Consider the following 27,960-nt stretch of genomic DNA (forward strand, 5'->3'; position numbering starts at 1 on the left):
TATCACAGCTGCCTGTCCACGTTTACAGTCTCACAACAACAAATCCCCTTTAAAAGCCGACTGCAGCATCTCACAGTGACATTACACTCACCAGCCAACAAACCATGCAGCTTTACCTGCAGAAACACACACACACACACACCGGTCTACACACTGCAGAAAGCAGCACACCGGAACCAACACCAAAACACTACCATAACAGCAGAGAGGGGGTGCTCAGGGTTGCCAGATTGTAAAAACCTACATACCAGTTTTACAGTGTCAAGAAACAGCATGTAAGTACAATACTCATCAAAAGACACACGTTCTCCTTCTGTGTCTCCTTCTGTGTTATTTTTTTCATTGTATACTATTACTGAACAAATCCATTGCAAAAAGGGACACGTATGGAATTATGAAAAAAACGTGTTTAAAAACTTAGAACCTTTTATATTTTAGATTGTTCAAAGTCCAAAGTTTTGATGACAGCTTTGCAAACTCATGCAAATTCACATATATGCCAAAATTTCATTTTGAAAGTGTGAGTACAAAGTCAATAGGAGCCCTGTTAGTGCTCCTACAACTACTTTACTTATCTAGATTATGGCAAGAAATCCTTGGTTAAGTAAAAAAAAAAAAAAAAAAAATCAGTCAATCCAAAAAATCTCAAGATCTTTAAATGTATCCCCAAGTACGGTTGCCAAAACCATCAAACGCTATGAAGAAACAAGCTGTCATGAGGACCGTCCCAGGAAATAAAGACCAAGAGCTACCTCTGCTGCAGAGGATACCATTATTAGAATGATCAAGTCAGTTCAAAACAGTTGTTCAGAATTTGTCATCATTTCAAATCTCCGGGAAATCCATTAAGCATTAAAAAGTTAAAAATAAAAAAAAAATAATAATTGAAAATTCAATTAGCTAGCTCTAATTATTTTTAAAAAGATGAAAGACATTATGACACATCTGACTCCTTTTGACACTGGGTTTGTTCCTCACAATCTGGCAACATCACTGGTCTCCATTTCTTCTCATATTCCTGTTTAGTTCAGCGAGTCAAATCTAGACGCTCATAACTCCACCTAGTGGATATATTGTGCAATACAGAACAAAATGCTTTCATTCATTAAAGAAATCATTACAAAAAGTCTTCACGTGTTAATGAAAATCATCTTTTAATGGCGTGTTCAAAACTTTTTGTTAGTTTAAAAACCAAAAGAATGTAAAATCACATACACAGGGTGTATCAGGTGATTCACAAGCACCATATTTGCACAGCATCTAAATTAACATCTGGTTTCAACCTTATTGACTCTGTTTGGGGTCAGAGCAGGTCAGGTGCTACAGAAGATAACAAAAAAACAAAAAAAAAACGTAACACAAAACAACTAACTGGGACTTGTGCACGTATGCAATATTTAGTGCAAAAAAGAATATAATGTGGAGGAAGTAGCTCAGTGATGTTACTGATGAGAAGTAGTTCAAGTCCTGGTATTTCCATAGTGCCACTCTTGTACACACCAGAGCTATGGCATACTTCAGAAATAACAATGCAGAGCATGAGGTTGTTGATGCACAAACACTTAGTGTGTTTATGCTTTTTGCTGCTCATAGACATGCAAATAAACACATGGAGGTGTGTGTGTGTGTGTGTGTGTGTGTGTGTGTGTGTGTGTGTGTGTGTGTGTCCTCCAGTGGTGGGCATCAGGGCCAGCAAGGCCTTCTCATCTTCTTCTTCATCAGAATCACTGACTTATGATTTAAAATGTTTCTTTTTCCATGAATATTTATAAAATTATTCCGAATATTCAATTCTCTTCATTTCATATTGTTATGATTATGTTAGAGTTTCTATCCAATCGTATTTCTGCCTTAAAATAAATCTGCCTTAATCCCTTAAGAATTAACATCATGGGTGCCTGTGACCTCAAATAAATGAGTGTAACTGGGTTAATATTGATGCCTCTGCTGGAGATGATGTATGCGGTCGGAGCAGCTGTGGCTGCAGTGAAAGGAAACATGATGAACTGTGTTCAATGTGTTTCTTGGTTCAGTAATGCCATTCATTCTTGTGCATGAGATACCTGTATGTGAAATTATTACTGCATTATACTGCCTTTCTTTATCAAATTGATGGTTTTTATAGCAGTGGCCTAATGATAGTATTAAAAGGTAGATTGTGTGAACTGGTATCCTCACTGTTCTGTATATCGCTTCATTAGTGGCAAATGCTCTTCCTTTCACAGGTTGTAATTATACCACACCATTGTCCCTGTAGCAAATGCAGATGTGTCAAAAAGCAAATTGTTCACAGATCGTTGATTATGAATCGAAGTGAGATTGATCGTAAAGCATATTGTCAATCAGCCAGAGCATGCTCAAGGGTTGTGGATTAAGATCCCAGTACTGGAAGTGTACTGAATAATAAGTGTAGTATAGGAACTTGTGCCACATTAACGCATGTACATGCACTTTGAAGTATGAAGTTATGAAATGTTCTATTGATGTGGGTTCTATAGCTGAAGTGTTTTAGGGATGTGGGCAAATTAGTATGTAGACCACAATATATGAGAAGGCCACAATTTTCTCTGAAATAACTCGAAACGAACAAAAGGGCATCCATTATTGTTTATCAGATTTTGCTTGTCATTTTTTTATTCCGCAGAATACTTTGAATAATAAAAACAAATAAAAATGGCATGACCCAAATTCGTCCACGTCTGTATATAGTATTATATATATACATTTTAAAACAACTAAATAAACTCTAACTGATTACAGTACAATATAAAACAATGATTGTACTGATGATATACTTCTGCTTGGAGTTTTTATACTCGTGACTCATTTCCTGATGTTGTAAATGCCTCCAAATGAACACTCTAAAAAAAAAAAACGTTCCAAGTCTCACTCCTGCTTCAGTGTAGAATCTGACCTGGATTGTAGATTGTACCTAAGAGTTGTTGCTGTAATTATAAAGACTCATCCTATGACTCGTTTCACATTCAGTTCAAACTGAACTTCAATATTTGTCTTTACTCACACACCTGTATAGTGTATTGATTATTAATCTTGTTATCTGATGTCACACTTCACAAGATTTCTTCCTCATGTTGTCTCAAGGAGTGTTTCCCTTACAGTTATATTTCTGTAAAGCTGCTTTGTCATTGTGAAAATGTCTCCACAATTTATAGACACATAGCAGTTTATATTTCCTGCTTGATATAATACAATTCAATAAAATTTTTGGGAAGACACTTTGTGAAAATGTCCTTTATAAAACATTTCATCAAATATTTAATATTTATTATTGCTGTAGGTTGCAACTAATGACACATTTTCAAAGTACTGTATTTACTCACTCATTAACAAATAATAGAAATTATTTTCTATACCTAATTAGCATTATGCAAAATTAATATGTTGACCTAAAAATATGTGGATGGAAACCGTTGTGTTATTACTGGGGTTTTGAAAACATACCTCCAGGTTTGGAGTTTTCTGTGTCAAAGTTCAAATTTAATGTATAAATAGCTACAGGGGACAAGACAAAACTAGTCCGTCTTGATTTTTCCAACATCCCTCAAGCTGAAAAGCTTAGCGCCCATAAAAAATAAAAAAAAATGTGTTGACTCGTCTCAAAAGACTGACGATTGCAGAATCCGAGAGCGTCTATAAAGAAAATAAAGAGAGGTGGATTCATTAAGAGTAATTGCGTGTGTTCATATATGCATTAGTGTGATTTTATTTTGGTAAATGCTTATTCTAACATCACAGACTGAAATTACAAACTATGCAACAGTTTTAGAGGTTGGGCTGAAAACATATTTGCATGTGAATGTGAGTAAAACTTAAAAAGGAAAAAACAAAAGAAGTAAGAAAGGAAGGAAGGAAGGAAACACAATATGAAATGCATATATGCATTAAGAATTCAATGTATTAATGGTGTCAAGCGTCAATAATATTGATTAACATATATCTACAGTAAACATAGTTGTTCATTTTACAAAGGAAAATGAACTATGAACTTCTTCCCAAACCTGGGAAATGACATTCCCTTGAATTCCCTAAAACTGACCCCTTGTTATCAGAATATGCAAATGTTGCCAGAGTAGGGCATTGTGCTTTCCAGGATAAAGTTTGCTTTTAGATTTGCTGGAGAACTGCCCTTCAGTTTACTGATACATCAGGGCATTTCAGTGCATCTAAATAAGTAGTGTTCTGTTACAAGATATTGAATGTCTGACAATATTTTATTGCTTTTACAACAGCAATTTTCCAGTAATTTTTAATTTGTATTTCTTAGAGTATATGTACTTATATAAAAGTATATAATTTTCGTTATGGAACATCTATAATGTTTTTGTTATTATATACAGCTATAAACAGTCATTCCCACACGTTTCTTTTCCATGTTTTACATGTTATAGCTCTCCTTTGTCGTTCTTTTGAAGTTCTTGAAGTATCACAGCTATTTTATATGAAATGAACCACGAGCTTCTTACTAATCACATCTGTATAGAGAGGAATCCCAATGCACGGTTCCATCATTTGGAATAATTGTACTGTACTCACAATTTCATTTATCCAGCGATGTCTACTTTAGTAAGTTATACACCTGGTATATTGGTGTGTTTGCTTGAATGCCTCTAAGCAACAACCTCTCCTTCACCTTACCTTTTTTATGGGGGGAAATGCAATGTTTGTTTACACTGTTTGTTAGTCTGGTTTCTTTTAAGGATTGTCATTGTGAGTTTTTCATCTGGCTTAGGCATTACAGCTCTAGTTCAGGATGTACCTGAACTTCTGTCAACTTGTTTTGTAAAATGTACATTAGTTTACATTTATATTTATGCCATTTAGCAGATGCTCGTGTCCAGGGTGATGTGTACAAAAGTGTACAAAAGTGCTTTAAGTCTTTATCAATGAATAAATCTACACTGGTACACTAGATTACAATTTAAGATAAATCTACCTACCACTCTTTTGAGAGTTTTTGTTTGTTTGTTTGGGCCAACAAGTGCCAAGCATCTCTCGGGGAACTCCTTCAAGACTGTTGGAAGACCATTTCAGGTGACTACCTCTTGAAGCTCATCAAGAGAATGCCAAGAGTGTGCAAAGCAGTAATCAAAGCAAAAGGTGGCTACTTTGAAGAACCTAGAATATGACATTTTTCAGTTGTTTCACACTTTTTTGTTATGTATATAATTCCATATATAATTCCACGTGTTAATTCATAGTTTTGATGCCTTCAGTGTGAATCTACAATTTTCATAGTCATGAAAATAAAGAAAACTCTTTGAATGAGAAGGTGTGTCCAAACTTTTGGTCTGTACTGTATATTTAACAAAGCAAAGTTAAAGATATTGTTAAAGGCATTGTTGAATTAGATCAGTAGATCAGGAGTTGTGACACAGAAGTTGAGCTTCACTGTATGTCTGTGTTAAAGAAATGGGTTAAGAACAGGATTGTATAATGAGGGGCTGTAAATCAACATCATGGATGTGTTGGGAAGCACAACAAAAGGACACTGACAAAAAACCTACACAATATGGACAAAGGTATGTAAACCTTTCTCAAGTTAGTATATATATATATATATATATATATATATATATATATATATATATATATATATATATATATATATATATAAATTTAGGCTGTCAAAATGAACATTGTAATTATGCACTAATGCAAATTTTTATTGGCACTAATTTTTATTAATGTGCGATTAATGCAGCATGCATTTATGTTTGAGCATTTTTATTAAAATTATAAATGAATAAATAGAGAAGAGGCTAAATTAAAACCTTCAATGCAACACACATTTATTCACGACACCCTTTCTTTACTCAGATATAAAAAAAACATTTTAACTCCAGCAAAAAAATATTTGTAATCACTAAACATTTGTTTTACTTATGCACTGAGGTGGTGCACACATGCCGCAATTAAAGCCGTCCGTGTGGAAACATAGCAGAAGATCAGTTTGGTGCATATAAACACTTTCTACATAAATAAAGAAAAATCTGATTATTGTGACAGACCAGTATCTATATACTTTTGTCTATATGGGGCGTGTTGATTTGAGCTGATCGGCATGATTTCGTTACTCATGCATTTATTTCCGGATTTTATGTTGTGTATTTTTCAGATAGTTCTGTACACTTTGTTTTTGTTACTCTTTTCTCAATCTGTGTGACCCCACGTGTAGTCAGGACCCTATTTATTCTGTATTGATTTTTCTGCCTGCATGGGACACAAGAGATGTTAATTATCGACTAAAATGTTTAGGGTTATCACATTTGTGTCCTGAACCGATCACATCTGGGTTAAAGTGAACGTTTACACAGTTTCACCCCAGTACTGTTGATCAGTGCACGGCACGTGCTTCCCTCTGTGTCACGATTATCACGCACAAGAGACGTGCAAGAACGCAGGAGCCAATCAGAAGCTCTGTTTTTGCTCGCTCCTGATTGGCTTATGAAAAAAACACCGAGGAGTCGCCACAACCAGGGCTGAGTTACAAAATAGGTCTTGGACCCTATATTTGTGCACTACGAAGGGGACATTGATCAGACTATGAACAGTGGCTCGGACGCCAAACGTAGGGGATTTTTTTTCAATTTGATACGCGTCTTGTTAACCGAGAGAGTGAGTTTGGGCAAAGTCTGGGGTTTGGGATTCGAGTTGCAGATGTGGAGAGAAGCTCCAGGGTTGTGGGGTGAGGTTTTATTTGCTGGCCGCGGTGTCGGTGTAAGGGGACCTCGGACTTGGTGTTCATGTCCCGTAAAAAACTTCTTACACACCCGAGTGAGGTGTGTGGAGTAAGAGCACTTGGCTAGGTAGCTAGCTAGCTGTGCTAACGAGTCGCGAGCTCCACGCGGCGCTGCAGAAGTTTAGTGAGAGTATGAAGGTCAGGAGGATTTCCTCAGATTCAACTCTCAATTGATGATCTACTCTCGGGTTTTATTAAGCTGAAGTGCGGAATATGTGTAAGGATGAGCCACAGAGACACACTGGTTCATCTGTTTGCTGGAGGGTAAGTGTCATCTATCTATCTCTCTCTCTCTATCTATCTATCTATCTATCTCTATCTGTCTGTCTGTCTGTTTATTATTTATCTTTCTATTTATTCGTTTGTCTGTATTTATCTATCTGTATTTTTCTATGTCTGTGTCTCTGTCTAATTTTATCTATATTTATTTGTCTTCCTGTCTGTCTATATATCTATCAGTCTATCTGTCTTTGTTTGTCTTTCTATCCATCCGTTCGCCTGCCTATCTATCTATCTATCTTGTTTTTATTTTTTATTTGTTTGTTGGTCTGTCTATCTATTTATTTGTGTTTTTCTAATTGTCTCTATCTATCTATCTCTATCTGTCTGTCTGTCTGTTTATTATTTATCTTTCTATTTATTCGTTTGTCTGTATTTATCTATCTGTATTTTTCTATGTCTGTGTCTCTGTCTAATTTTATCTATATTTATTTGTCTTCCTGTCTGTCTATATATCTATCAGTCTATCTGTCTTTGTTTGTCTTTCTATCCAACCGTTCACCTTCGTGTGTTTGCACGCTTGTGTTTTGTTTTCAATGAAAATCTAACAGCATTTTAATAATTTCCCTGTGGGATCGATAAAGTATTGTAATCCTTCGATTTTAGACAACAGTAAATGTCCAGATTGGGAAACTTTGATGACTGAAACTGTTCAATCCTGAAACTTGAATATCAGTTTTAATCGTTGATCTTCATATTTCTGAACTGCGATAAAAGTTTTATTTATATATATATATATATATATATATATATATATATATATATATATATATATTTATTTATTTATATATTTGATATATATTTGATATGTATGTATGAATCCATGTGTTGTGGCAAATCTTTACACTTGCTGATCATAAAATATCACATTTGGTTAGCTAAATTATCCAACTTTCTGATTAATCGATTTATTGTATTAATTTATGTAAATTTGTTAATTCATAATTGTAATTTTTAAGTCTTGGGTTAACATCTTGGCTATGAGCCGCCGCATTTTTACGACACTTTCAGTATGTTGCACAAATTTGCTTTGCTCCGTTTCCTCACTACTTGCAAATTGTGCGCAAAAAAATTAGTTTAACTAGTAAAAATAGTTTCTGCTAATCGTCAGAGCTATCCATGGGGTGATGTAAGCAAATGTGCTGCCAAACTCAGTATAAAAAAAAAAAAAGAACAGATAGAAAAACATCATCGAACATCTGACCCTGCTTGTCCACTATACAGCTATGGAACAGAAACTTATTGTCCCTGGTAACCTGCTACTAAATTATCCAGCCTGTTTGTGGTAATATTACATATGACATATATAATCTAGTAATGTCTAGGGTGGGAATACAGTTGGTTCTGACCAGTTCCTGAAAATAAATTAATCAACATTAGTAACAGTAAATTGTGCATTTGTTTGTTATTGTTAAACCAAACAGGCTTCCTGGCTGCAGGAGGATTTGGGAATCCTGGGTTAGATAACTTTATATAGTTTATATGCTAGTTATTCAACTGTACAGTTTAGTAATGTGCGAAACTAAGCTCTTGACCTCTCTGGTTTTAACCCTGTAGCATAAATATTTGCTATTTGAATAAATTCAGAACAACACACTAGAAATTTGAGCGCCTCTCAGTATATATTAGTTTGGTTGAGGATGTCAATGAAAGTGACCGCAAAGCAAAAGTGACAAATATAATAAATCTAAATATAATTAAACCTAAATATAATAGTTTATTATATTACAAATAGACTACAATTACTATAAATTACAAAAATACAATTTGAACTAATTCCTATAAATGGTGAAAATGTTCCTTTGGGTAAGAATGATATTGCATACACTTCCTATATAAAATCCTAAACAGTCGTGATTGTGTAAACCAGTGATTCAGAGATTTACTTATCAATTAATTGAGAAATATTGACCCAGTGTACTTGTGGATGCACATGACTAAATCTGCAATCTGCGTTGCATCATATGATAAAAGCCGAAGCAGAATACTATTAGGATCTGGTTCTCCAGGTCAATCCAGTCAGCATAACTATTCACAAAAAGCATTATTGAAATATTGTGTTTAATATTTAAAACTGTAAAATAACACACTGCAAAACACTAAGCTTTAAACCACCGCCACATGACGTTCAAAGTATAACATCCGTCTGATGAGTGAGATCATTTGTTTAAGCATCTAACCTTCTCTTCCTGCAATGTCGGTTGTTTTGCAGCATACAGACGATGAGCAAAAAATCCATTCCGCTATAAAAGCTGATTTATACTTGCTGAGAATTGCATATTCACCCAATTCAAGATGGCCACACGCACTCAATGGTCATTGGGCACGTTGCTTGTGCACATCCTTAGAAATTGTGTGCAAGTAAACACAGTGAAAGTAAAGGAAGTTTGCACTTAAATCCAGCATTTTTGTTTAGACAGAGAGCCATGCTTCAAATTTCGTGCTTTTTCTGTTAAAAGGGATATTTCTCTCTCTCCGAAGCCCAAACACTGAGAAATTACTGTAAGAAGTATTGTTTTGTCTAAGCATAAAATAATGCATTTTTTCACCACATTTAAACATTTAACTTTTAAACATTTTCACACTGGACTAAAAGTACTGCACAGAAACGTTTTAGCAGTGAGATAGATGACAAACTGAAAAAATAGAAATATCAAACTGTTTGCATACACTGACAGTAACTTTCGAATATAGGGCTGGGAGATATATAAACATAATATAATGGCATTCCTTTGAATAATAAAACCCTTATAATAATTGTTTACAGTCAAGGGTGCTGTAATCGCTTGTGATTGGTGGAAATCGATGACCATCTTAAACTGGTGTATTTGCTGCAGCAGGTGTTCAAGCTGAGGTTACTGTTTACAAATAGAATGCATCCTCTTGTAGCAACCATATATACTGTATTTTGCTGTATATCTAACTTGCTTGCTAGAGGTACAAGTCAATGTTGTTAACTGAAAAAAACGGCAACAGTTTGACCAAGGACAACAGTCTATTGCCTTTGCAGATTCCCAAAGAAAGTAGTGATTGTTGCTACACTAGATTTTTTTTGTGTTTGGGGGGAAAAAGCCTTAATCATGAGGACCCGGATTTTCAGTGTTCGTTTGTAGTGTTGACGTGAATCTGAGGTCTGATGTCAAGGAAAATGAGCTTTCATGTCTCAGTTTTGAACAAGGTTCATTTTGTGTTGTGTTGTGTTGCTCTGCGGTGTGGCTACCAGCACTTCACATTCCACATTCATGTGTAACGAGTCCAGGATTAACTTTTACTCTTTGTACCAATGCAGACATATGAATAGATGACTGATGACTGAAGCCACTGTGTTCTACATTTATAAAATGTCCAAATATACTCTGAGAAAGAGGAGCAGACGGAGTGAGCTTAGACCCAGGCAGAGAGTACAGAATAAATAACTATTGCTGAATTCAAATTTATTGTTTCAGAGTTTTGTGATTGTCTCTAAGTTTTATGGACGCCAGTATGAAAGTTTAAAGTATGGAACAATAGAACTAAATTATATTGTTTGAGATTTTTGATTATACAGTTACTATCTATCTATCTATCTATCTATCTATCTATCTATCTATCTATCTATCTATCTATCTATCTATCTATATACTGTAGTTATTATTGTTCTTGGAAAACAATGAAAAATTCACTCACTTCTGATCAAAACCTTCATTGTTATTGTCAAACAATGTGCTGCATTAGACAGAAGTGTGTGTGTGTGTGTGTGTGTATGTGTATATATATATATATATATATATATATATATATATATATATATATATATATATATATATATATATATATATAATATGAATTAAGGCATAACATTGACATAATCGCATTTGTTATTGTATCTGTTAGTGTATGGAATATTTTAGGTAACATGGGCATTTTCCCTTAAAGTTGATGTGTTAGAAGCAGGAAAAAATGGGCAGGTGTAAGGATTTAAGCGAGTTGACAGGGACCAAATTGTGATGGCTAGCCAACTGGGTCAATGCAGCTCCAAAACTGCAGCTCTTGTGGGCTCTTCCTGGTCTGCAGTGGTCAGTATCCATCAAAAGTGGTCCAAGGAAGGAACAGTGGTGAACCCGCGACAGGGTCATGGGCGCTGACCGCACTGCTGGTTAACTGATGCACGTGAGGTGTGAAGGCTGGCGCGTGTGGTCCGATCCAAAAGACGAACTCCTGTAGCTCAAATTGCTAAAGAAGTTAATCAATGCTCGACAGGTCAGGACTGTTTTGGCAGCAAAAGGTGACCAAAACAATATTTGGCCGGTTGGTCATTGTTATGCATTGTTATGCCTGGTCAGTGTATATAATGACCTCTTGTAAAGAAAATGGTAAACATGAACACCTGCTAAACATCCTTTAGATATTTTACAACTCAATCATTTCATTTAACATTGTTTTACCTACTCGCACACCTAACCGTTATCAGCTCACGTCTCTGAGGAAGTAAATCAGAACAAGTTGAAACAAATAAAATATCCAACGGAAAGAATTTGTCATGATGTTGGACGAAACAACACGTAGCATTTCTTAACAGTGTCTGTGTTAAGAGGGTGTCAGCTTTCTTCTGGTGTAAGTTGATTTGTTTCCCTGACTAAAGGGATGATCCTAAGGATGACCTAATAACCAAAGTGGCACTAAATAAATAGGAAATATCTGTCTCTTTGGGTCTCTCTGTAGATGTGGTGGTACGGTGGGAGCCATTCTGACGTGCCCCTTGGAGGTGGTAAAGACGAGGCTGCAGTCTTCTTCCATAACACTCTACATCTCTGGAGTTCAGCTCAGCACCGTGAATGGAGCCACCATGACCCGAGTGGCCACACCCGGGCCCTTGCATTGCCTCAAGTGCGTATTTTATCACTTCCATCTGTGGGTACACTAACTGTCCTAAACACATTCTACTGCTTTCATGAAATTCTGTTCGTCCACTCTTTGGTCCAAATTTCTAAATCCATGTCTTAGAAGGCAATTGAGCTTTAAGATGGCAACAATTCCAAAAAATGACACTGTACCAAGATGTGATGGTACAGGTTACCAAAATCTCCAAAATAGCTCCACGTCTGGTCATTTTACCCTAAATTGCGCCACATTAGGACATTTTGAACTTCTGTCCCCCAGTTGCACACAGAACAGTTAAAGGAAATACAGGTGGTCCCAGAGTTGCAATGGCTTGTCCACACTCCCGCTGCCATATCCATATATACTGTCAATTTTATACATTACAGTAGTTAAAATTGCTCTGTTTTGCTAAATCATATGCTCCAAATTGTAAAATTAACAAATTATGGTATACTCCCTCATGCTGATCACTGTTCTTTAAGACTCCTGTGTAGACCAGGCCATGTCTCCACTTGCGATAATTTCAAGTTATGTTTGGGGACTACCTGCATATAAAATAAATATAAGACGCACTTTGTTTTGCACTTCACAGCAGTTTCCCCCTGACATTAGAAGGAGAGTGCCTATGGCTGCAAAGTCTGCCAGGTTCACACTCTCACATGCTTTTACTCTCAGCCTGCTCCAGCGATGATATCTCCACGCTGAAAGATGATTCTGGACAAAAAATCTTGAGCAAGACACTGTTGTGCGAGAAAAGCTCTTATGTAATGTGTACATTTGCTCGGATTGCACTCCATTTACTGCTCTGTTTTTGTATCAAAGTCGATTCTGTTCTTGGTCCCACTCATACACTCCCCCTGATCCAGCCAATCGCTGCACTTGTCCCATAGTCCTACATTTTCTGCGGTAATACTCAGGATCCCAAGAGAGGCAAGCTTTTTGGCACAGCACTTCTGCCTTTTTTTTTCTTTTCATGCACACATCTGACTCTATTTGCATTGCTGTCAACGTTGAGGGAACAATAAACAATGCTAAGGACGGGTTATCATATTGCAGCATTGTGCAAGACTCTTTCATGGAATAATGTTTACATTGTCTGGTACGAGTGGTAACGGAGACAGCGCAACGCCCTTCGTTTCAGTTTGACCTTGCTTTTGGAGAAATAACACGCATATTAAGAGAGTTGCAGAGAAATCTTACAGCCAAAACAGCCCTGTGATGCAGTTACAGGATTTTTGGCTTAATAAAATGTTGAGCCACAGAAGGGCGTGAGCTTATTGCTGGTAATAAAAAAAACCTGGAATTTTTTTTCTTCTAAGCCCTGATCATTAGAGAGTACAGAATAATCCAGTCCATCGAAAAGGTTAATGTTTAACTCTGTTTATCTGTCTGAGTAAAATAGATGACTTGGGAAAAGTCCACGTGAGATTCCTGCGAGATAAACTCATATGTAAAGCTATAAATTATCGCTCCAGCAATACGCTTAATTTTGATAAGACGAAGTGGTGCTTTTAATACAGCAGAAGCAAACATTGTATAAATTCCTTTATATTGCAGAATTGTTACACCTCAGCTATAACCCTGCTTTGCTAGATTTGCTTATTTATTTATTTATTTATTTAGAATCCTGGAAACCTGAAAGGTAATGCAGACACTGTCCTTGAAGCTATTACATGTTAAGTACTTGGTGTTCAGCACAAGATGATTATGTCCTGGGAGATGAAGTTCTCTGGCATGTGTGTGCATGTGAATAACGTAGAGCGGAGTTAATCTTCTTTGGCTCCAACTTGTCATTCACTTGTCGGTCTTCTGAACTGGTCTGAAGGTTACTAGATTAAAGGGCTAGCACAATCTTAGGAAAATCACTGCTTCTTGGTTTCTTGCATAATTGCATAAAGGCTTTGTTGCATAAGTAAGAAAAACTTTCTGATTTCTGACTTTTACCCAGAGGGAGAACTGAATGTTTGATGCCTACAGAATAAAAAATTCTAAATTGCCGGGCAACTCCAGAACTTTGAGAATGAGTTTGGACTCAGGATCACAGGTTGCATTTGAACGCCTCTCACTGCACTAACAATTATGATGATTGGACATTCGGTGCCACCCAGATGACGAAGGGTTCCTTTCTTAGTCTGGTTCAGCTTAAGGTTTCTTCCTCATGCCGCCTCAAGGAGTTTTTTCTTGCCACAGTCACTACTGTCTCACTCATTAGAGACAAGATTACAATTATATGTTCCGTATTTTCCGGACTATAAGCCGCTACTTTTTTCCCACTCTTTGAACCCCGTGGCTTAAACAATGAAGCTCCTAATTTATGGATTTTCCTGGGTTTTCCTGGTTTCACAAGCTTCAAGCCAAAAAACTGAGGCCCGTAACATTAGACCAATTAAATTGTCGAACGGGTTCAGGTGAACCAATGAAAATCTTTATATTAAATCAGATGCGCTCCCACTGAATCGGACCGCACCACATCATAAATATGGATGATGTTCCTCTGACGTTTGACCTGCCGCTCACTCGGACTGTCTACAGGAAACGCTGAAAACAACCGGGCATGAAAAAACGCACTTCACCTGTGTTCTGAGCTGCACGGCATCGGGAGAAAAGCTTCACCGATGGTGATTTTTAAATGCACAACGATGCCAAAAGATAAACTTTTTTCAGAGAAATTGTTGTGAAAGGAAGGAGGAAGACAGTGAACAATGACTTTCTTGGTAGGCTACTGTTTAGATACAAGCCGTGTAACAGACACTGTCTTTCTTTAAAGCCTGTGTAAAGTTCATTAGCGGCTTATAGACAGGTGCGGCTTATTTATGTTCAAAATAAAAATCTTTGTAAAATTCAGTGGGTGCGGCTTATATTTGGGTGCACTTAATAGTCCGGAAATTACGGTAATAAAACGTAGTTATAATACAGTCTTTTATAAATGCTTTTATGCTGCAAAGTTGCTTTGAGACTATGTCCTTTGTTAAAAGTGCTATACAAATAAAAATGTATTGTAAATGTATCTATGAATACATCATAACTGAGTCTGTTTTTAAGTTAATCTCCTTCTTTTTCCCTCTTTGCCTCTTTCAGGATGATTTTGGAGAAGGAAGGCCCTCGTTCTTTGTTCCGAGGTCTTGGCCCTAACCTAGTAGGAGTTGCTCCTTCAAGGTAATTTCCCTACCACTTAGCACAACTTCTTCTGCAAACTCTTGACTCAAAATAAGTTAGTCATAGTTTTGACTCAACATGCTTTAAAGCACCAGTTGTTTAATGTACTGCCTTTTAGATTCCATACCCCTTGAGACAGTCTTTTGGCCAACATTTTGAGACGTTGGCTAGTTATATAAGATTTGTTTGACTCGCCTCTTTATTTTTCACTCGAGAGTGTTTCATTGTGAGATGACTGCATGTTGTAACAGCTAAAGAGTCGTATGAAGGTTTTTATCTGTGTTTGAATGTCTCTTGCAGTTTTCCAAAAATATACCGATATTATGTGACATACATGACGTGCATCTTTATAATCCAGTTTTGAATCACCTGTAATCAAAATCTCACTGTATACACCCCAATCAGAGCATTCCTTAAGGGGAATCTAGTGAGGTGGATTTAAATAAGGGAAAGAAGGAAAAGAATGAATGTAATGTTTGTTAGAAATGAGAATTACTGTAAAATGGAAGATTTGACTTTACTTTATTTCTATAGCGCTTTTCAACAGACATTGTCTCTAGGCAGCTTTACAGAGTTTAAGAGTTAAGGTGAATGATGTGCATTTATCCCTTATGAGCAGCCATGGTGACTGTGGCAAGGAAAAACTCCCTTAGATGTTATGAGGAAGAAACCTTGAGAGAAACCAGACTCAAAAGGGAAACCTCATCCTCATTTGGGTGACATCAAGAGTGTTATCATAGTCTTTAAAACAATACAGAACACTGGAGAGAGAACTAACATGAGCACCGGAATGTCAGATTATGAGTAATGTCCTTTTTACAGTCATTTGAGGTTATGGAACCAGGAGCTACTGAGCAACTCATAAAATAGCTCAACATTTGCGATCATCACAGATCCAACACGAGGTTCTCCATGCCAGAGCCTTTAAACACTAAACTCCTCATAAAGTGGAATTCAATAGAGCTGGTACGTCTTTACCAGGTGACCCAATACTTTTGGCATTATAGTGTGTGTATATTATAGTGGCAATATAGTATATATATATAAAGGGTATAAGGGTGTTATGAAAGGCAGGTACTGATGTAGGTGAGGAGACCTGGGGTGCAGTCAGTGTTCACATTCATCACAAACATGTTTAGTAGGGATGAGATCAGAGCTCTATAGCAGGCCACTCAATATCTTCCTCTCCAAGGGATGTAAACCAGATCTTCAAGGAGCTCACTTTGTGCACAGGGGCATCACCATGCTGGAACAGGTTTGGGTTTTCCCAAGGGTTTCCAATGCAAAACTTTATTTCATCACATCTAAACACTTTGTGGTAACAGTGTGTATACACACACACACACACACACACACTCACTCACTCACTCACTATATGGACAAAAGTATTAGGACACCTGATTTAAATGCATTTTGTGTTTGTTAACACAAAGTAGGAGGCACACAGTGTTATAGGATGTAGTTAATAGTATTAAATTTTTCCTTTACTTGATCTATGAGACCCAAACCTTTTCCAGCATGACACTGCCCCGTGCACAAAGCCAGCTCCATAAACATTATGGTTTACATGTGTTAGATTGAAAGATCTGCTATAGACTTCTGACCACAACCCTACTGAAAGAGGGGATGAATTTGAATGCTTACTGATAGGGTGGTCTCACCCTACATCAGTACTTGACTTTACTAACACTTTTGTGGCTGAATGAGCATAAATCTCCACAAACGTGTTTCCAAAATCTAGTAATACATTTTTCCAGAAGAGTGGAGGTTACTATAACAGTAAATGGGGACTAAATGTGGAATTAGATGTTCAAATAACGTGAAAACTTTTGGTCGGATGTAATCAAACCTTTTGTCCATTCCTAAATATTTTAATTGGCTACTTGTTACACTTTGGACAATTGTTAACATCTCAATTTGGTTCAGATTATGAGATTATGAGTTATAAATTATCATTTTCTTTCTTCAAATGAATAAGGTTTTGGTGGAAACAGCTCTGTTTTTGTTAACGAAGTACAGACTGAACAGTAATACACTGTTTTGTCATCATACACAGCCACCAGCATGTTTATGGCTGTGTAACACTGTGATGCATTTAGAAACAGCCTGTATTTATAGTCACACATACAAACGCACACGTTATGGCATGCCTCAGTAGGAATAGCGGTGCTGCTGTTTCTCGAGTCTCAGGATTGACTGTCAAATAATAAGGCTAAAGGTCATCAGAGCTGAAGTTGTGTTCGTGGCTCGAGTGTAAGCGCCAATATAAGATCCCCAAGGTAAATTTAGCTCAACATTTTAGAAGCTATATCTTAGTGATCAGCTCATTTATTATTTTCTATATCGATCAGGTATTTCCAGGAATAAGGTGCCAACCTCGTTAGAAGCTCCAGGTTTCCATTTAGAGAGTACACTTAATGAGTTTTAGGATTTCAATAGTGCATTAGGTTTCTCCACCATCTTTTGGACTTTGCAACAAAATGGCAGTCAGATTTGTCAGATGTAGAGTCTGCTGCACAGCAATTCCTGGCCTTTTTTCACACCTTGAAAATCCAGTTAGGTCTGCTGACATTATACTCGGTAAAGGTTTCAGGTTTGTTCAGCAATGTTCAGCACGGCCTGGAGTTTAACTGCCAACAGTACACACCCATTTCTTTATTAATATTAGCACCTGTAATATAATAATGTATAATGTAAAATTAGTTTAAATTGTTTCGACCGCGATTTCCTTTTTTTTTTTGCTAATTTTAGTAACCTAATGCTCTGGAATTTTTTCCGGAAAATAAAAACCAAAACGGTGTATACATGTGCACGAGCATTTTGTGTCAAATCTAATTGAGTTTTCTCCCAGTGAAATGGAAAATGAGCAAAATCTGCTCTACAATGCTCTAAAACTCTACATGTTCACCAATGCCACATGTAATGAAAATTAGAAGCTAATTAGCAGTAACAGAAGGTAAACAAAGGACAAGGTTGGACTGTGGACAACTTTTTCGTATAGATATTTTAATTATATATTTTAATTATTATATTATTTACAGCAATTACATTGGCCACTTTTGGAATTTTGGCCACTTATTTTGGAATATTGTTGATAAATTTTTCAACAATTCCCGATAACTTCAACAATAATAATGGTCATTAGCTGATCATTACTTATTTTATATTTCATTTCCTGATTATTAGTTATTACCTCACAGTAATATAATTATCATTTACTGATTTATTTCCTGATCATAGACTAACCATAATCTGATCATTTTGAACATTACCTGTTAAACAGTGATTTACGCTATCTCCAGCACTGGGCCTGAGAGATGCTAACCTAAGTTGTTTACAAGACCAGATGGGTATTTGCTGACACATTTTTTTTCCTGGAACTGACTACACAGTGTGTCTACACCCGTGCATTAAGCGATATCAAGAGAAATAAGCACAGAGCGGACACTGACCAAGATTCGGTCTCTGGGAGAGAACAAATTGTGTGTGTTTGTGCATTAATGAGAAGCATGTTCTCATCAGTGTCCTGTTAAATGATAGATGGGTTTTTCTTCAACATGGACGCTCTCACTTTCTTTCCACCTGACTTATGACCTAGTGGAGAAGCAGGGAAGCGTAAACGCGATGGGTATTAGTGCACACATGGCAGAAGAGTCTGTGTTCACTGAGACAATTTAGCGAGTTAGTTTAGTGAAGTGATGTTTGGACTCGAACATGTGCGCGGAGTGTTTTTCCATCTTTTCCATCTATTGATCTCGGGATAACTGATAATTACGGTCATTTACGCAGAATGGAACGCGTCCAGTTTAGAAAAATATATTCCGCAAATTTAACACTGAATTATATAAGGAGTAAAAGAGAATTATAAAGTGTGCTATTGCAGGAAAGTAATTAATGATTGGTGCTCCGATTGCTCTAATCATATAATCTAATCATATCTTACTCTTCGTTCACCACAGAATTTAAAAATGGACACTTGTGTTATACTGGCAATCAAACACCTAGTCTTTTATAGTTTTTGAGACACATTTTTGTTTATATGCAGCAAATTAAGAAAAAGGCAAAAACATACAAGAATTGGACAGTGAATGACTGGAAGGAAGTTCTTTGGATAAATGAGTCCAAATTAGACATTTGAAGAACTTATGTAAGACAGAGAACAGGAGAGAAGTCGTGAGCAGATTTACTCATAGCCAAACATGGAGGTGGAAGCGTAATGATTTGGGGATACTAAACTTTCATTCCATACTTCAGCAACACACAATTACACCTGGACTGCGGCTAATTAGAACCAACTTCACCAACTTTTTAAGCCTTACCTATAGAGCAAACAGTCATCTGGAGTGATCTCTACTATAGAATGACCTGCCCAGTCACTACATTTAAATCCTATTGATTTGCTCTGGAACGAACTGGATGGCAAAGACAAAAAGAAATATCCGACTATCAGAGAACACCTTTGGCAAGTTTTACAAGCAGCATGGTTCAGTATTTTAGCTGAATAAAATCTGTCCGAAAGCCAAGTGTGTGGTTATTGGAGTATTTTTCAATAAAGTTTTATATATATATATATATATATATATATATATATATATATATATATATATATATATATATATATATACTGGAACCCACTTATCTCGACCTCGGTTAACTCGACAACCCTATTAAGTCGACGTTTTTGAAGTGAAACCGCCAAATCGCTTTGTCTAAGCATTTTTTATCAGTTATGTCGACTTTTTTATGTCGCCGAACCCTAATATCTCGAGCACAAGGGGGGAAAATTTTGCCATTTAACGTCGGTTATCTTGGTGCAGCCACAGAAGAACTCGCGGAAGTGGCGGAAAAATCAAGCCTTACAGCTGCTCCAGGTGTTGTATTGTATACTGGTGAATCTCTGCTGTTAGTTAGTGCACATATGCCTAATGTTGTTAAATGTTATGCGATGAACGGGAGGCGAAAGCCGTGCTTGGTAGGAGCACAGCGCAGAACGTGGGATGAGCAGCAAAAGCATAGAATGAACACCGGCAGGATCGGGGAGAATCCACGGTGCGCTTTGGGAAGAAAAGCGCAGCCGCTGAGAGAGTGCCGGTGGGAAGGCACGTACCGGGATACGCATGCGCGATAACGACCGCCGTGAACCAACATATACCAACAATAACGGACGGTGAGAGTGTGGAAGTTTAAATAGGAGCTGGTGATGATGATAAACGAGCACCATATGTACGCGATTGAAGCCGGGAGCTTCAGAGAAAGCGGCCGAGAAAGATTCCTGACATGCCGAAGGGGGCGTGGCAGGTAGATTCCTGACACGCCGAAGGGGGTGTGGCAGGTGGATTCCTGACAGTTAACAAACATGTACTGTATGTATTTTTATAGCATGCCTTCATCAAACAAATCGCGCAACGCTGTTGTGTAAAAACCTTCAAAACACGTGCATGCACATTCTCATTTATTAAAGCACATCGTGTACATAAAGAAATTTCAAGCACGTTAATATACTGCCGACATTTTGATTTTCGTTTATCTCGATCATCGACATAACCGGGTTCCTGTGTGTGTGTGTGTGTGTGTGTGTGTGTGTGTATATATATGTATATATATATATATATATATATATATATATATACACACACACACACACACACACACACACACACACACACACACACACACACACACACACACACACAGGTATAAAAGACTTACTAGTATCGAGTATCTGCTGAAACTGGAGACTCTTTTAAAATATTGCCTCTCACAGAAGACTTCAACTGAAGCTTAAAATCTATATGTGTATGTTGCCCATATGTGGTCATAAATTGTGTGTGCTAAAATCTTTCACTTTTTATTTTTCCAGGGCAATTTACTTTGCCGCCTACTCCACTACTAAGGAGCGAATGAACAGCACACTGGAGCCCGACTCCATACAGGTGCACATGGTGTCTGCTGGCATGGCAGGTAAATCTCTCGTTATACCACTAACTAGTTGTCTTGCACTTTACACACGCAGCCAAGACCTCATCAGTACTGGAAGATTCCAGTGGCAGCACTCAGTCATTGTGTGCGTCATAATTTGCCTCAGTAATAAGACTTAAAAATTTGACATTCAGATTGACGTCTGTAAATATTTTGATAATCAGCGGCCTTTAAAAAGTATTTTGGAATCACATTTCGAGTAGATTTTATTTATGTAAAATCTAGAACTGAGTCCAACTGAGTTTATTTTTTTTAATATTTTTTATTTAATTTTTTTCTCTCTCTTTCTCTCTTTCTCTCACACATCACAATCATGACAACATAAGTTTGAGACTGAAAAGTTTCTCCCATGAAAGACCATTATAACTGTTCATGTTGTTGAGGCAAATATTTACTAACTTTTTTTGGGAACAGTGGAAATAAAAGACCAACCCACAAATACATATCATCAAAAATATCTCAGGATAAACATATTTAATGATTTCTTTAATCAAATAAATATTCACAAATATTTCGCTAAATTTTAATGTCTAAATCACTTCTATCATCTATTTGTATTAATGACTGTGTTGTGCATTATGCAGTTTTTATGATTCTAAACTGCAGGCTATAAGAGACTTCCTTTACTTGTTATCTAAGTTAACCTGGCCTTGTAGCTCAGTGCTAAGCAAAAAAAAAAAAAACTGGCACAGCAGAAATGTCTTGGCTGTTTAATTACATTTTTGGAGGACGAAAGCCTGAACTCTGTCTAGTATGTACGAAAAAGTTCTGTGTTCTTGGCAGGGAAACAAAAAAAAATTTGAGTTTCACTAACCTTTTCTTTTTTTTTTTCTTATTTTTGATGGTTAAAGTGCTACATTACTTCCTTCCCCAATTCCATAGTATGTGAGTTTGAGGGCTTACTTCTTGTTAATGTTTGTACTGTATTACAGTTTTATTTTGATTTAAGAAGCAGTTTTTAATTTTCACAACATGGTAAATAAATCATGTTTTTGAACAGTTTTTATTTAGCTTATTAATAATTAACAATTATAATGCTCCCAATTATTACTTATATTTGTTTATAATTTCCTTGGTGGTAGAAAAGTAATTTTTTTCTATTTTGCTTCCCTTTATGTATTTATTAAAATTTTATTTATTTAAATTAGTTATTTGAATAAACAAATACACTGGGAAAAAAGTTAACACACTTTAAAAGCTGTATTATATGCCATTTCCTTGACAGTTGCGAGCACAAATTAAAAATTATACAGTGGTACCCCGCTTATCGATTTTAATCCGTTTCTTAAAACTGGTCGAAATGCGAAAAAGTCGAAGAGCGAATGTACAATATACACGCACTAAATTGTTATATTGACCACTAAATAACACTATATTGTTCACAAACCGAAGTTGAATTTAAGATAGATGCTCTCTCCACGAAGGCTGAGGCGAGACTGGGAAGATCCTTTCCCTCGCTCCACGTGGGTTGGGGTAAAAAAAGTTAGATAAGCGGGCATTTGGTCGTTCAGCGGGTGCAAATTTCGGTCGAAAAACTGTTCGCTAAGCGAAAAGGTCGATGTCCGAGGCGGTCCATAAGCGGGGTACCACTGTATCCTGAACAAAATATTGTTTACTGAGTAGGGAATAGAGATTGAGTCTGGTTGCCTTCTGTAAAATGCTTTATTGATTACCGTATTTTTCGGACTATAAGCCGCTATTTTTTTCCTACGTTTTGAACCCCGCGGCTTATTTTTTTATTTTTCCTGGGTTTTTCCCGGTTTCACAAACTTCAAGCCAAAAAACTGAGCGACATAACATTGGACCAATCAAATTTCCAAACAAAAGAAAATGCACCTCACCGGTGTTCTGAGCTGCACGGCTTTGGGAGAAAAAACTTTTTTTTTTTTTTTTACGCACGACAATGCCAAAAGATAAACTCCAGAGAGAAATAGTTGTGAAATGAAGGAGGAAGACAGTGAACAATGACTTTCTTGGTCGGCTACTGTTTAGATACAAGCCGTTGTAACGCGTCGAGTCTGGGTGAAAGGAGAGCTCGCTATCTCCAATTGCAACAGAAATCATATAAGCACAGACAGGTTTCCAAAACTCATGCTTTTTTATTATTCTTGGCAACAGCAAATCAGAAAATAATGACATAATCCTCGTCTTGCACACAGTGCCAGGCTATTCCCAAAATACCGCTATGCTTCTAAAGGAAGCGCAACATATTTCACCCGTTACACCGTGTAACGTGTCTTCGTTAAAGCCTGTGTAAAAGTACATTAGTGTAGACACTTAGTGGCTTTCTTAATAGACACTTAGCGGCTTATTTATGTTAAAAATTAAAATATTTGTAAAATTCAGTGGACATGGCTTATATACGGGTCCGGAAATTACGGTAATAAAAAATGTGAAAGTTCTAAGACCTGAAAATATCGAAAAAAAAATATGGAGTCTATATATGGTCCTGTTGCCATTATCTAGCATTCTATATCTGGATATCTTAAAACTAGATCACATTATAAATACCTATGCTTTTGTACTTCTGGAAAAATGTCTCATGTTCTCTGAATCTCAAATCTGATCTCGTGTGCATTCAGGATTCACGGCCATTACTGCTACCAATCCCATCTGGCTAATCAAGACCCGACTGCAGTTAGACGCCAGGTAAATGGTTCCTTAAAATATGAAGTATGATCATGTGCTCCACAGCTTTCATTATTCAAATCTGTAAAATTACTTATGATGTCTGATGCTTCTGGTGTGATTGAAGTCTTTTTTGGTCAGACTAGTTGAATTCACATTGAAGCACTCTTTATTTAGCATACATTTTTAAAGGTGTCTTTCCTCTATCAGGAACCGCGGTGAGCGTCGGATGAATGCGCTGCAGTGCGTGAGGCGAGTGTATCAGACAGATGGTGTGCGTGGGTTTTACCGCGGCATGTCCGCATCCTACGCCGGAATCTCAGAGACAGTTATCCACTTTGTGATCTACGAGAGCATCAAACGGCGCCTCCTGGAGACCAGAGCAGCGACTCGCATGGATCAAAAGAACGAAGATGCACGAAAAGCATCGGATTTCATGTGCATGATGATGGCAGCTGCCACCTCCAAAACCTGTGCCACATGTATAGCTTATCCTCACGGTAAGGACATACACCTGGCCTTTTTTTCCTTCACACATACACACACTTTTGTCTTTTTTCTTTTGAACAACTTTCTATGGCGATACAATTAGACACCTGAAAAGTACTATTTTTATTCATAGGAATGCAAGATGGGAAAGAGAGGAAAGTTCATCTGCATTAACTTTGACCTATACATTTATACATCTCAGTCTTGGGAGACAGTAGAGATCAAACGTGTGAGGCTTTGGTCGCTTTGGTCACAAAATATAGATTATTATTAATGCTGCATTTGCTTTATTCTGGAAAATGGTTGGAATTGCATCATTTCTAAACACCATGCTACAAAATGAAGAGAAGATTGGGTGTAGACTTACTGGACTTAAGGTTGGGAGACTGTATAAAAGTTATAAAAATAGGTCTTTGTTTTTAGACAGATGTTGGAAATCCAGAATAGGGTTGTTTATATTTTACTCTCGCTTGGAACAGACTTAAGGGGGGGGGGAGTTCCTCAACTGGTATAAGCTGGTTATTTGTGGTAAAATTCATAGTTGTTTTTTCCTCTGCATGGTTTTATCACTTATTAGTGTGACCACTAGGGGTGTAACAGTACACAAAATTCATCGTTTGGTACAATTAGGGGGAAGGAATGCAAACAAAAGTTTTTAAAGCAGATTATTATTATTATTATTTGTGAACATTACATTTTTAAACAATTGAGAAGATTTTAAATGGCCTACTTGGATAAATAATATACAATATGTATAAAATAATATTTGATATATACAGTGGAACCCACTTATCTCGCCCTCGGTTACCTCGACAACCCTATTAAGTCGACGTTTTTGAAGTGGAACCGCCAAATTCTCGCTTTGTCTAAGCATTTTTATCAGTTATGTCGACTTTTTTTTATGTCGCCGAACCCTGATATCTCGAGCACAAGGGGGGGAAAATTTGCCATTTAACGTTGGTTATCTCGGTGCAGCCGCAGAAGAACTCGCGGAAGTGGCGGAAAAATCAAGCCTTACACCTGCTACAGGTGTTGTATTGTATACTGGTGAATCTCTGCTGTTAGTTAGTGCACATATGCCTTTTGGTGTTAAATGTTATGCGATGAACGGAGGCGGCCGCGCTAGCGGCGCGGAACGTGTGATGACCATCCAAAATCATAGAATGAACACCGGCAGGATCGGGGGGGATCCGCGGTGCGCTTTGGGAAGAAAAGAGCAGCCGTTGAGAGAGTGCCAGTGGGAAGGCACGTACCGGGATACGCATGCGCGATAACAACGACCGCCGTGAAGCAACATATACCAACAATAACAGACGGTGAGAGCACCTCGATGCTTTTTGGCGACCCCCTAGGACATCGACATAACCGGGTTCCACTGTATATAAAAATTATATATATATATATATATATATATATATATATATATATATATATATATATATATATATATAATGGAATAAATTTATTGCAATACTTTGCAGTAAATACGAAAAAATTTTATTACATTGATTTGAATTCAGTACTCGATCAAATTGGCACAAATTTAAATAAATAAAATAAATGGATAAATTAAATAGTTGACATTCGTTTAGACATGTACTCTTGGGAAATACAGATGCGCAATGCCCTACAAATCGCGCGCTCTCTCTCTCTCTCTCTCTCTCTCTCTCTCTCTCTCTCTCTCTCTCTCTCTCAGTGTACAGTGTACAGATTTTACAGGCTGCTGATATTCAGTGTTTCCATTTTATCAAAGGCGCAAAGATTTTTAAAGATGCCACTTTATTACATTTTAATTGCAAACATTTGCATTCTTTTTGCAGAGGTGGTGCGCACCCGGCTGAGGGAAGAAGGCACCAAGTATCGCTCGTTCCTGCAGACAGTGAGCATGGTGTCCAGAGAGGAAGGACTAAAAGCACTATACCGCGGCCTCACTACACACCTAGTGCGCCAGATCCCCAACACGGCCATCATGATGGCCACCTACGAGCTCGTCGTCTACCTTCTCGACCGCTAACCTCGTTCCTCTGACTTCTGACTGAACAACCTGACCATCATACAAACAAAGGACAAAGGCTCTGATTTTGGAAGAGCTTCTGGTCATAGTGCCAATATAAACTGTACATGAACACATAAGAATGTCTAGAGGAAGTCTGAGACATTAACGAGTGTGGAAAGTGAGGCGACTGTTTAAAAAAAAACATGCACTAATGTGAAGGGAGTTTCCAGAAAGAGATAAAGGGAAGTTATTTCTGTGGATTGTTTCCTTTTTCGTAGGCATATGTAAAGCTGCTTCCAAAGGAGTCTTGTGTACGAATGAACACATGCAAAAGATGCCTGAAGAAACGCATCGAATCAGTTATTTTTAATCCAAAATCACAATTTGGGGACTCGTGTGTTTGTTTGCATTGCCAAGATCGCAAGATGGTTACTTCTCTGCAAAAACATGAGACTTTATAGCAGAGGATGGTCAAAAATACTCGGCCCAGTCCTGAATGCCACACTCTGGTTTGTCTGTGCTCAGAATCAGGGCTGTTTGGTCGAGCCGGAATGAAAGAACGATGCACTTAGACACCATACAGAGGTAGAAGTGTTCCTGTTCCAAATGCAGAGATGTGTGGAGTTTTAACAGGGTTGTAATTGTGAATATGGTGTGTACATATCTATGTTTGTGTAGTCTGGGTATCTTTTTTGTTTGTTTTTTTTGATTGAATAGTTGCCTTTGCTTAAAATATTACCAACACATGAATGTACATGCAAATGTGACCAAAGTAGGAATGCTTTACGTGCTCTTACTAAAGACGTTACTAAAGGTGCAACATTTGCTAAGTTGATTTTTTTTTTTTTTTTTTTTTTTTTTAACACCTGTTTCACTTTTATGTGGGAGAAAAAAAATATTCAGTGTTCCAGTAACAAACGTTAACGTGTCTGTGGACATTTTGTGGTGCAGAGTACCGGAGACTCTAAAGAATAATTTGCCTCGTGTACCACAGAAGTGTCTGATATTCTGTATTAAACTTTCCAAGGTTCATTTAGATAACAAGAGATGCATATAGCTTCTAGTTTAGCATTGTGTCACAGTTTTATCCTGAGGTTTGTGCTTAGAAAAATGTATATGTGTATATAAGTTAAACAAGTATAATAAAATAATAAATAAATCAGTTCTAACGCACAACTAAAGGTTTTACCCACGAGCCACATCTCCTACATAAATCTGATGCTTGTGTGATGCAAAACCAAATTCTGGAATAAGAAAGTGAGTGCAAAGCTTGAGCAAAGAACTATGACTATTTTAGTGGTCAGGAAGGAAGGAAGGAAGTTACAATTTTAAGAAATCATAAACCACATAAGCAAGGTCATTTCAGATTTTGTGGTGTAAATGAATAAATTTGTCTAAATTACCGTCAGGGCTGTGATCAACAACAATTCCTGACAAACGAACAATTCCCAATTCCTGACTGACCAAACTTAGAGTTAGAAATTTCAATTGGATCAGAATACTTAGGTAAATTGCTCAAATTGAGTTGTGGGTCGAATTTTTGGGAGCTATAAAGATGCATACAATTCTTTTTTTTTATATGACAATGAAATCCTTTCTCTATTTCTTCCTTTATTGTTGTTGCTTCAGGTTTATTTATTCGTTTGCCATTTGTATCACGTCTCCCTCAACTCCCTCCACCTGAGAGTCCAGTGTTCATCTCACTCAGTATTGTGTTTACATCTACATGTCAACCTTCGGTCTTTATCTGTCGACAGCTGAGAAATGTTCACACACTTTCACAATAAAGACATATGCATCGGTTGTGTTTTTA

General features: G+C 37.1%; 2 protein-coding genes across 3 annotated transcripts in view; one reads left to right on the top strand and one right to left on the bottom strand.

Annotated features, from left to right (window-relative positions):
- Positions 1-226, bottom strand: part of pxylp1 (2-phosphoxylose phosphatase 1) — a 14,844-nt gene extending 14,618 nt beyond the window's left edge. The window contains exon 1 of one of the 2 annotated variants that reach the window (XM_046862569.1): positions 92-226. The gene's annotated coding sequence lies outside the window, so the exon portion shown is untranslated. The remainder of the gene's footprint in view (positions 1-91) is intronic. The other variant, XM_046862571.1, reaches the window with a different exon arrangement.
- Positions 227-6,608: 6,382 nt separating this feature from the next.
- LOC124394399 (solute carrier family 25 member 36-A-like) lies at positions 6,609-27,950 on the top strand. Its single transcript, XM_046862574.1, has 7 exons — positions 6,609-7,024; positions 11,741-11,905; positions 14,978-15,055; positions 20,916-21,016; positions 23,617-23,683; positions 23,873-24,162; positions 25,972-27,950. Exons 1-7 carry the CDS (start codon positions 6,984-6,986, stop codon positions 26,163-26,165), a joined length of 936 nt encoding a protein of 311 aa, XP_046718530.1. The 5' UTR covers positions 6,609-6,983; the 3' UTR covers positions 26,166-27,950.
- The last annotated feature ends 10 nt before the right edge of the window (positions 27,951-27,960 follow it).

The sequence above is a fragment of the Silurus meridionalis genome, chromosome 12 (genome assembly GCF_014805685.1).
Source record: "Silurus meridionalis isolate SWU-2019-XX chromosome 12, ASM1480568v1, whole genome shotgun sequence".
Classification (NCBI taxonomy): Eukaryota; Metazoa; Chordata; class Actinopteri; order Siluriformes; family Siluridae; genus Silurus; species Silurus meridionalis.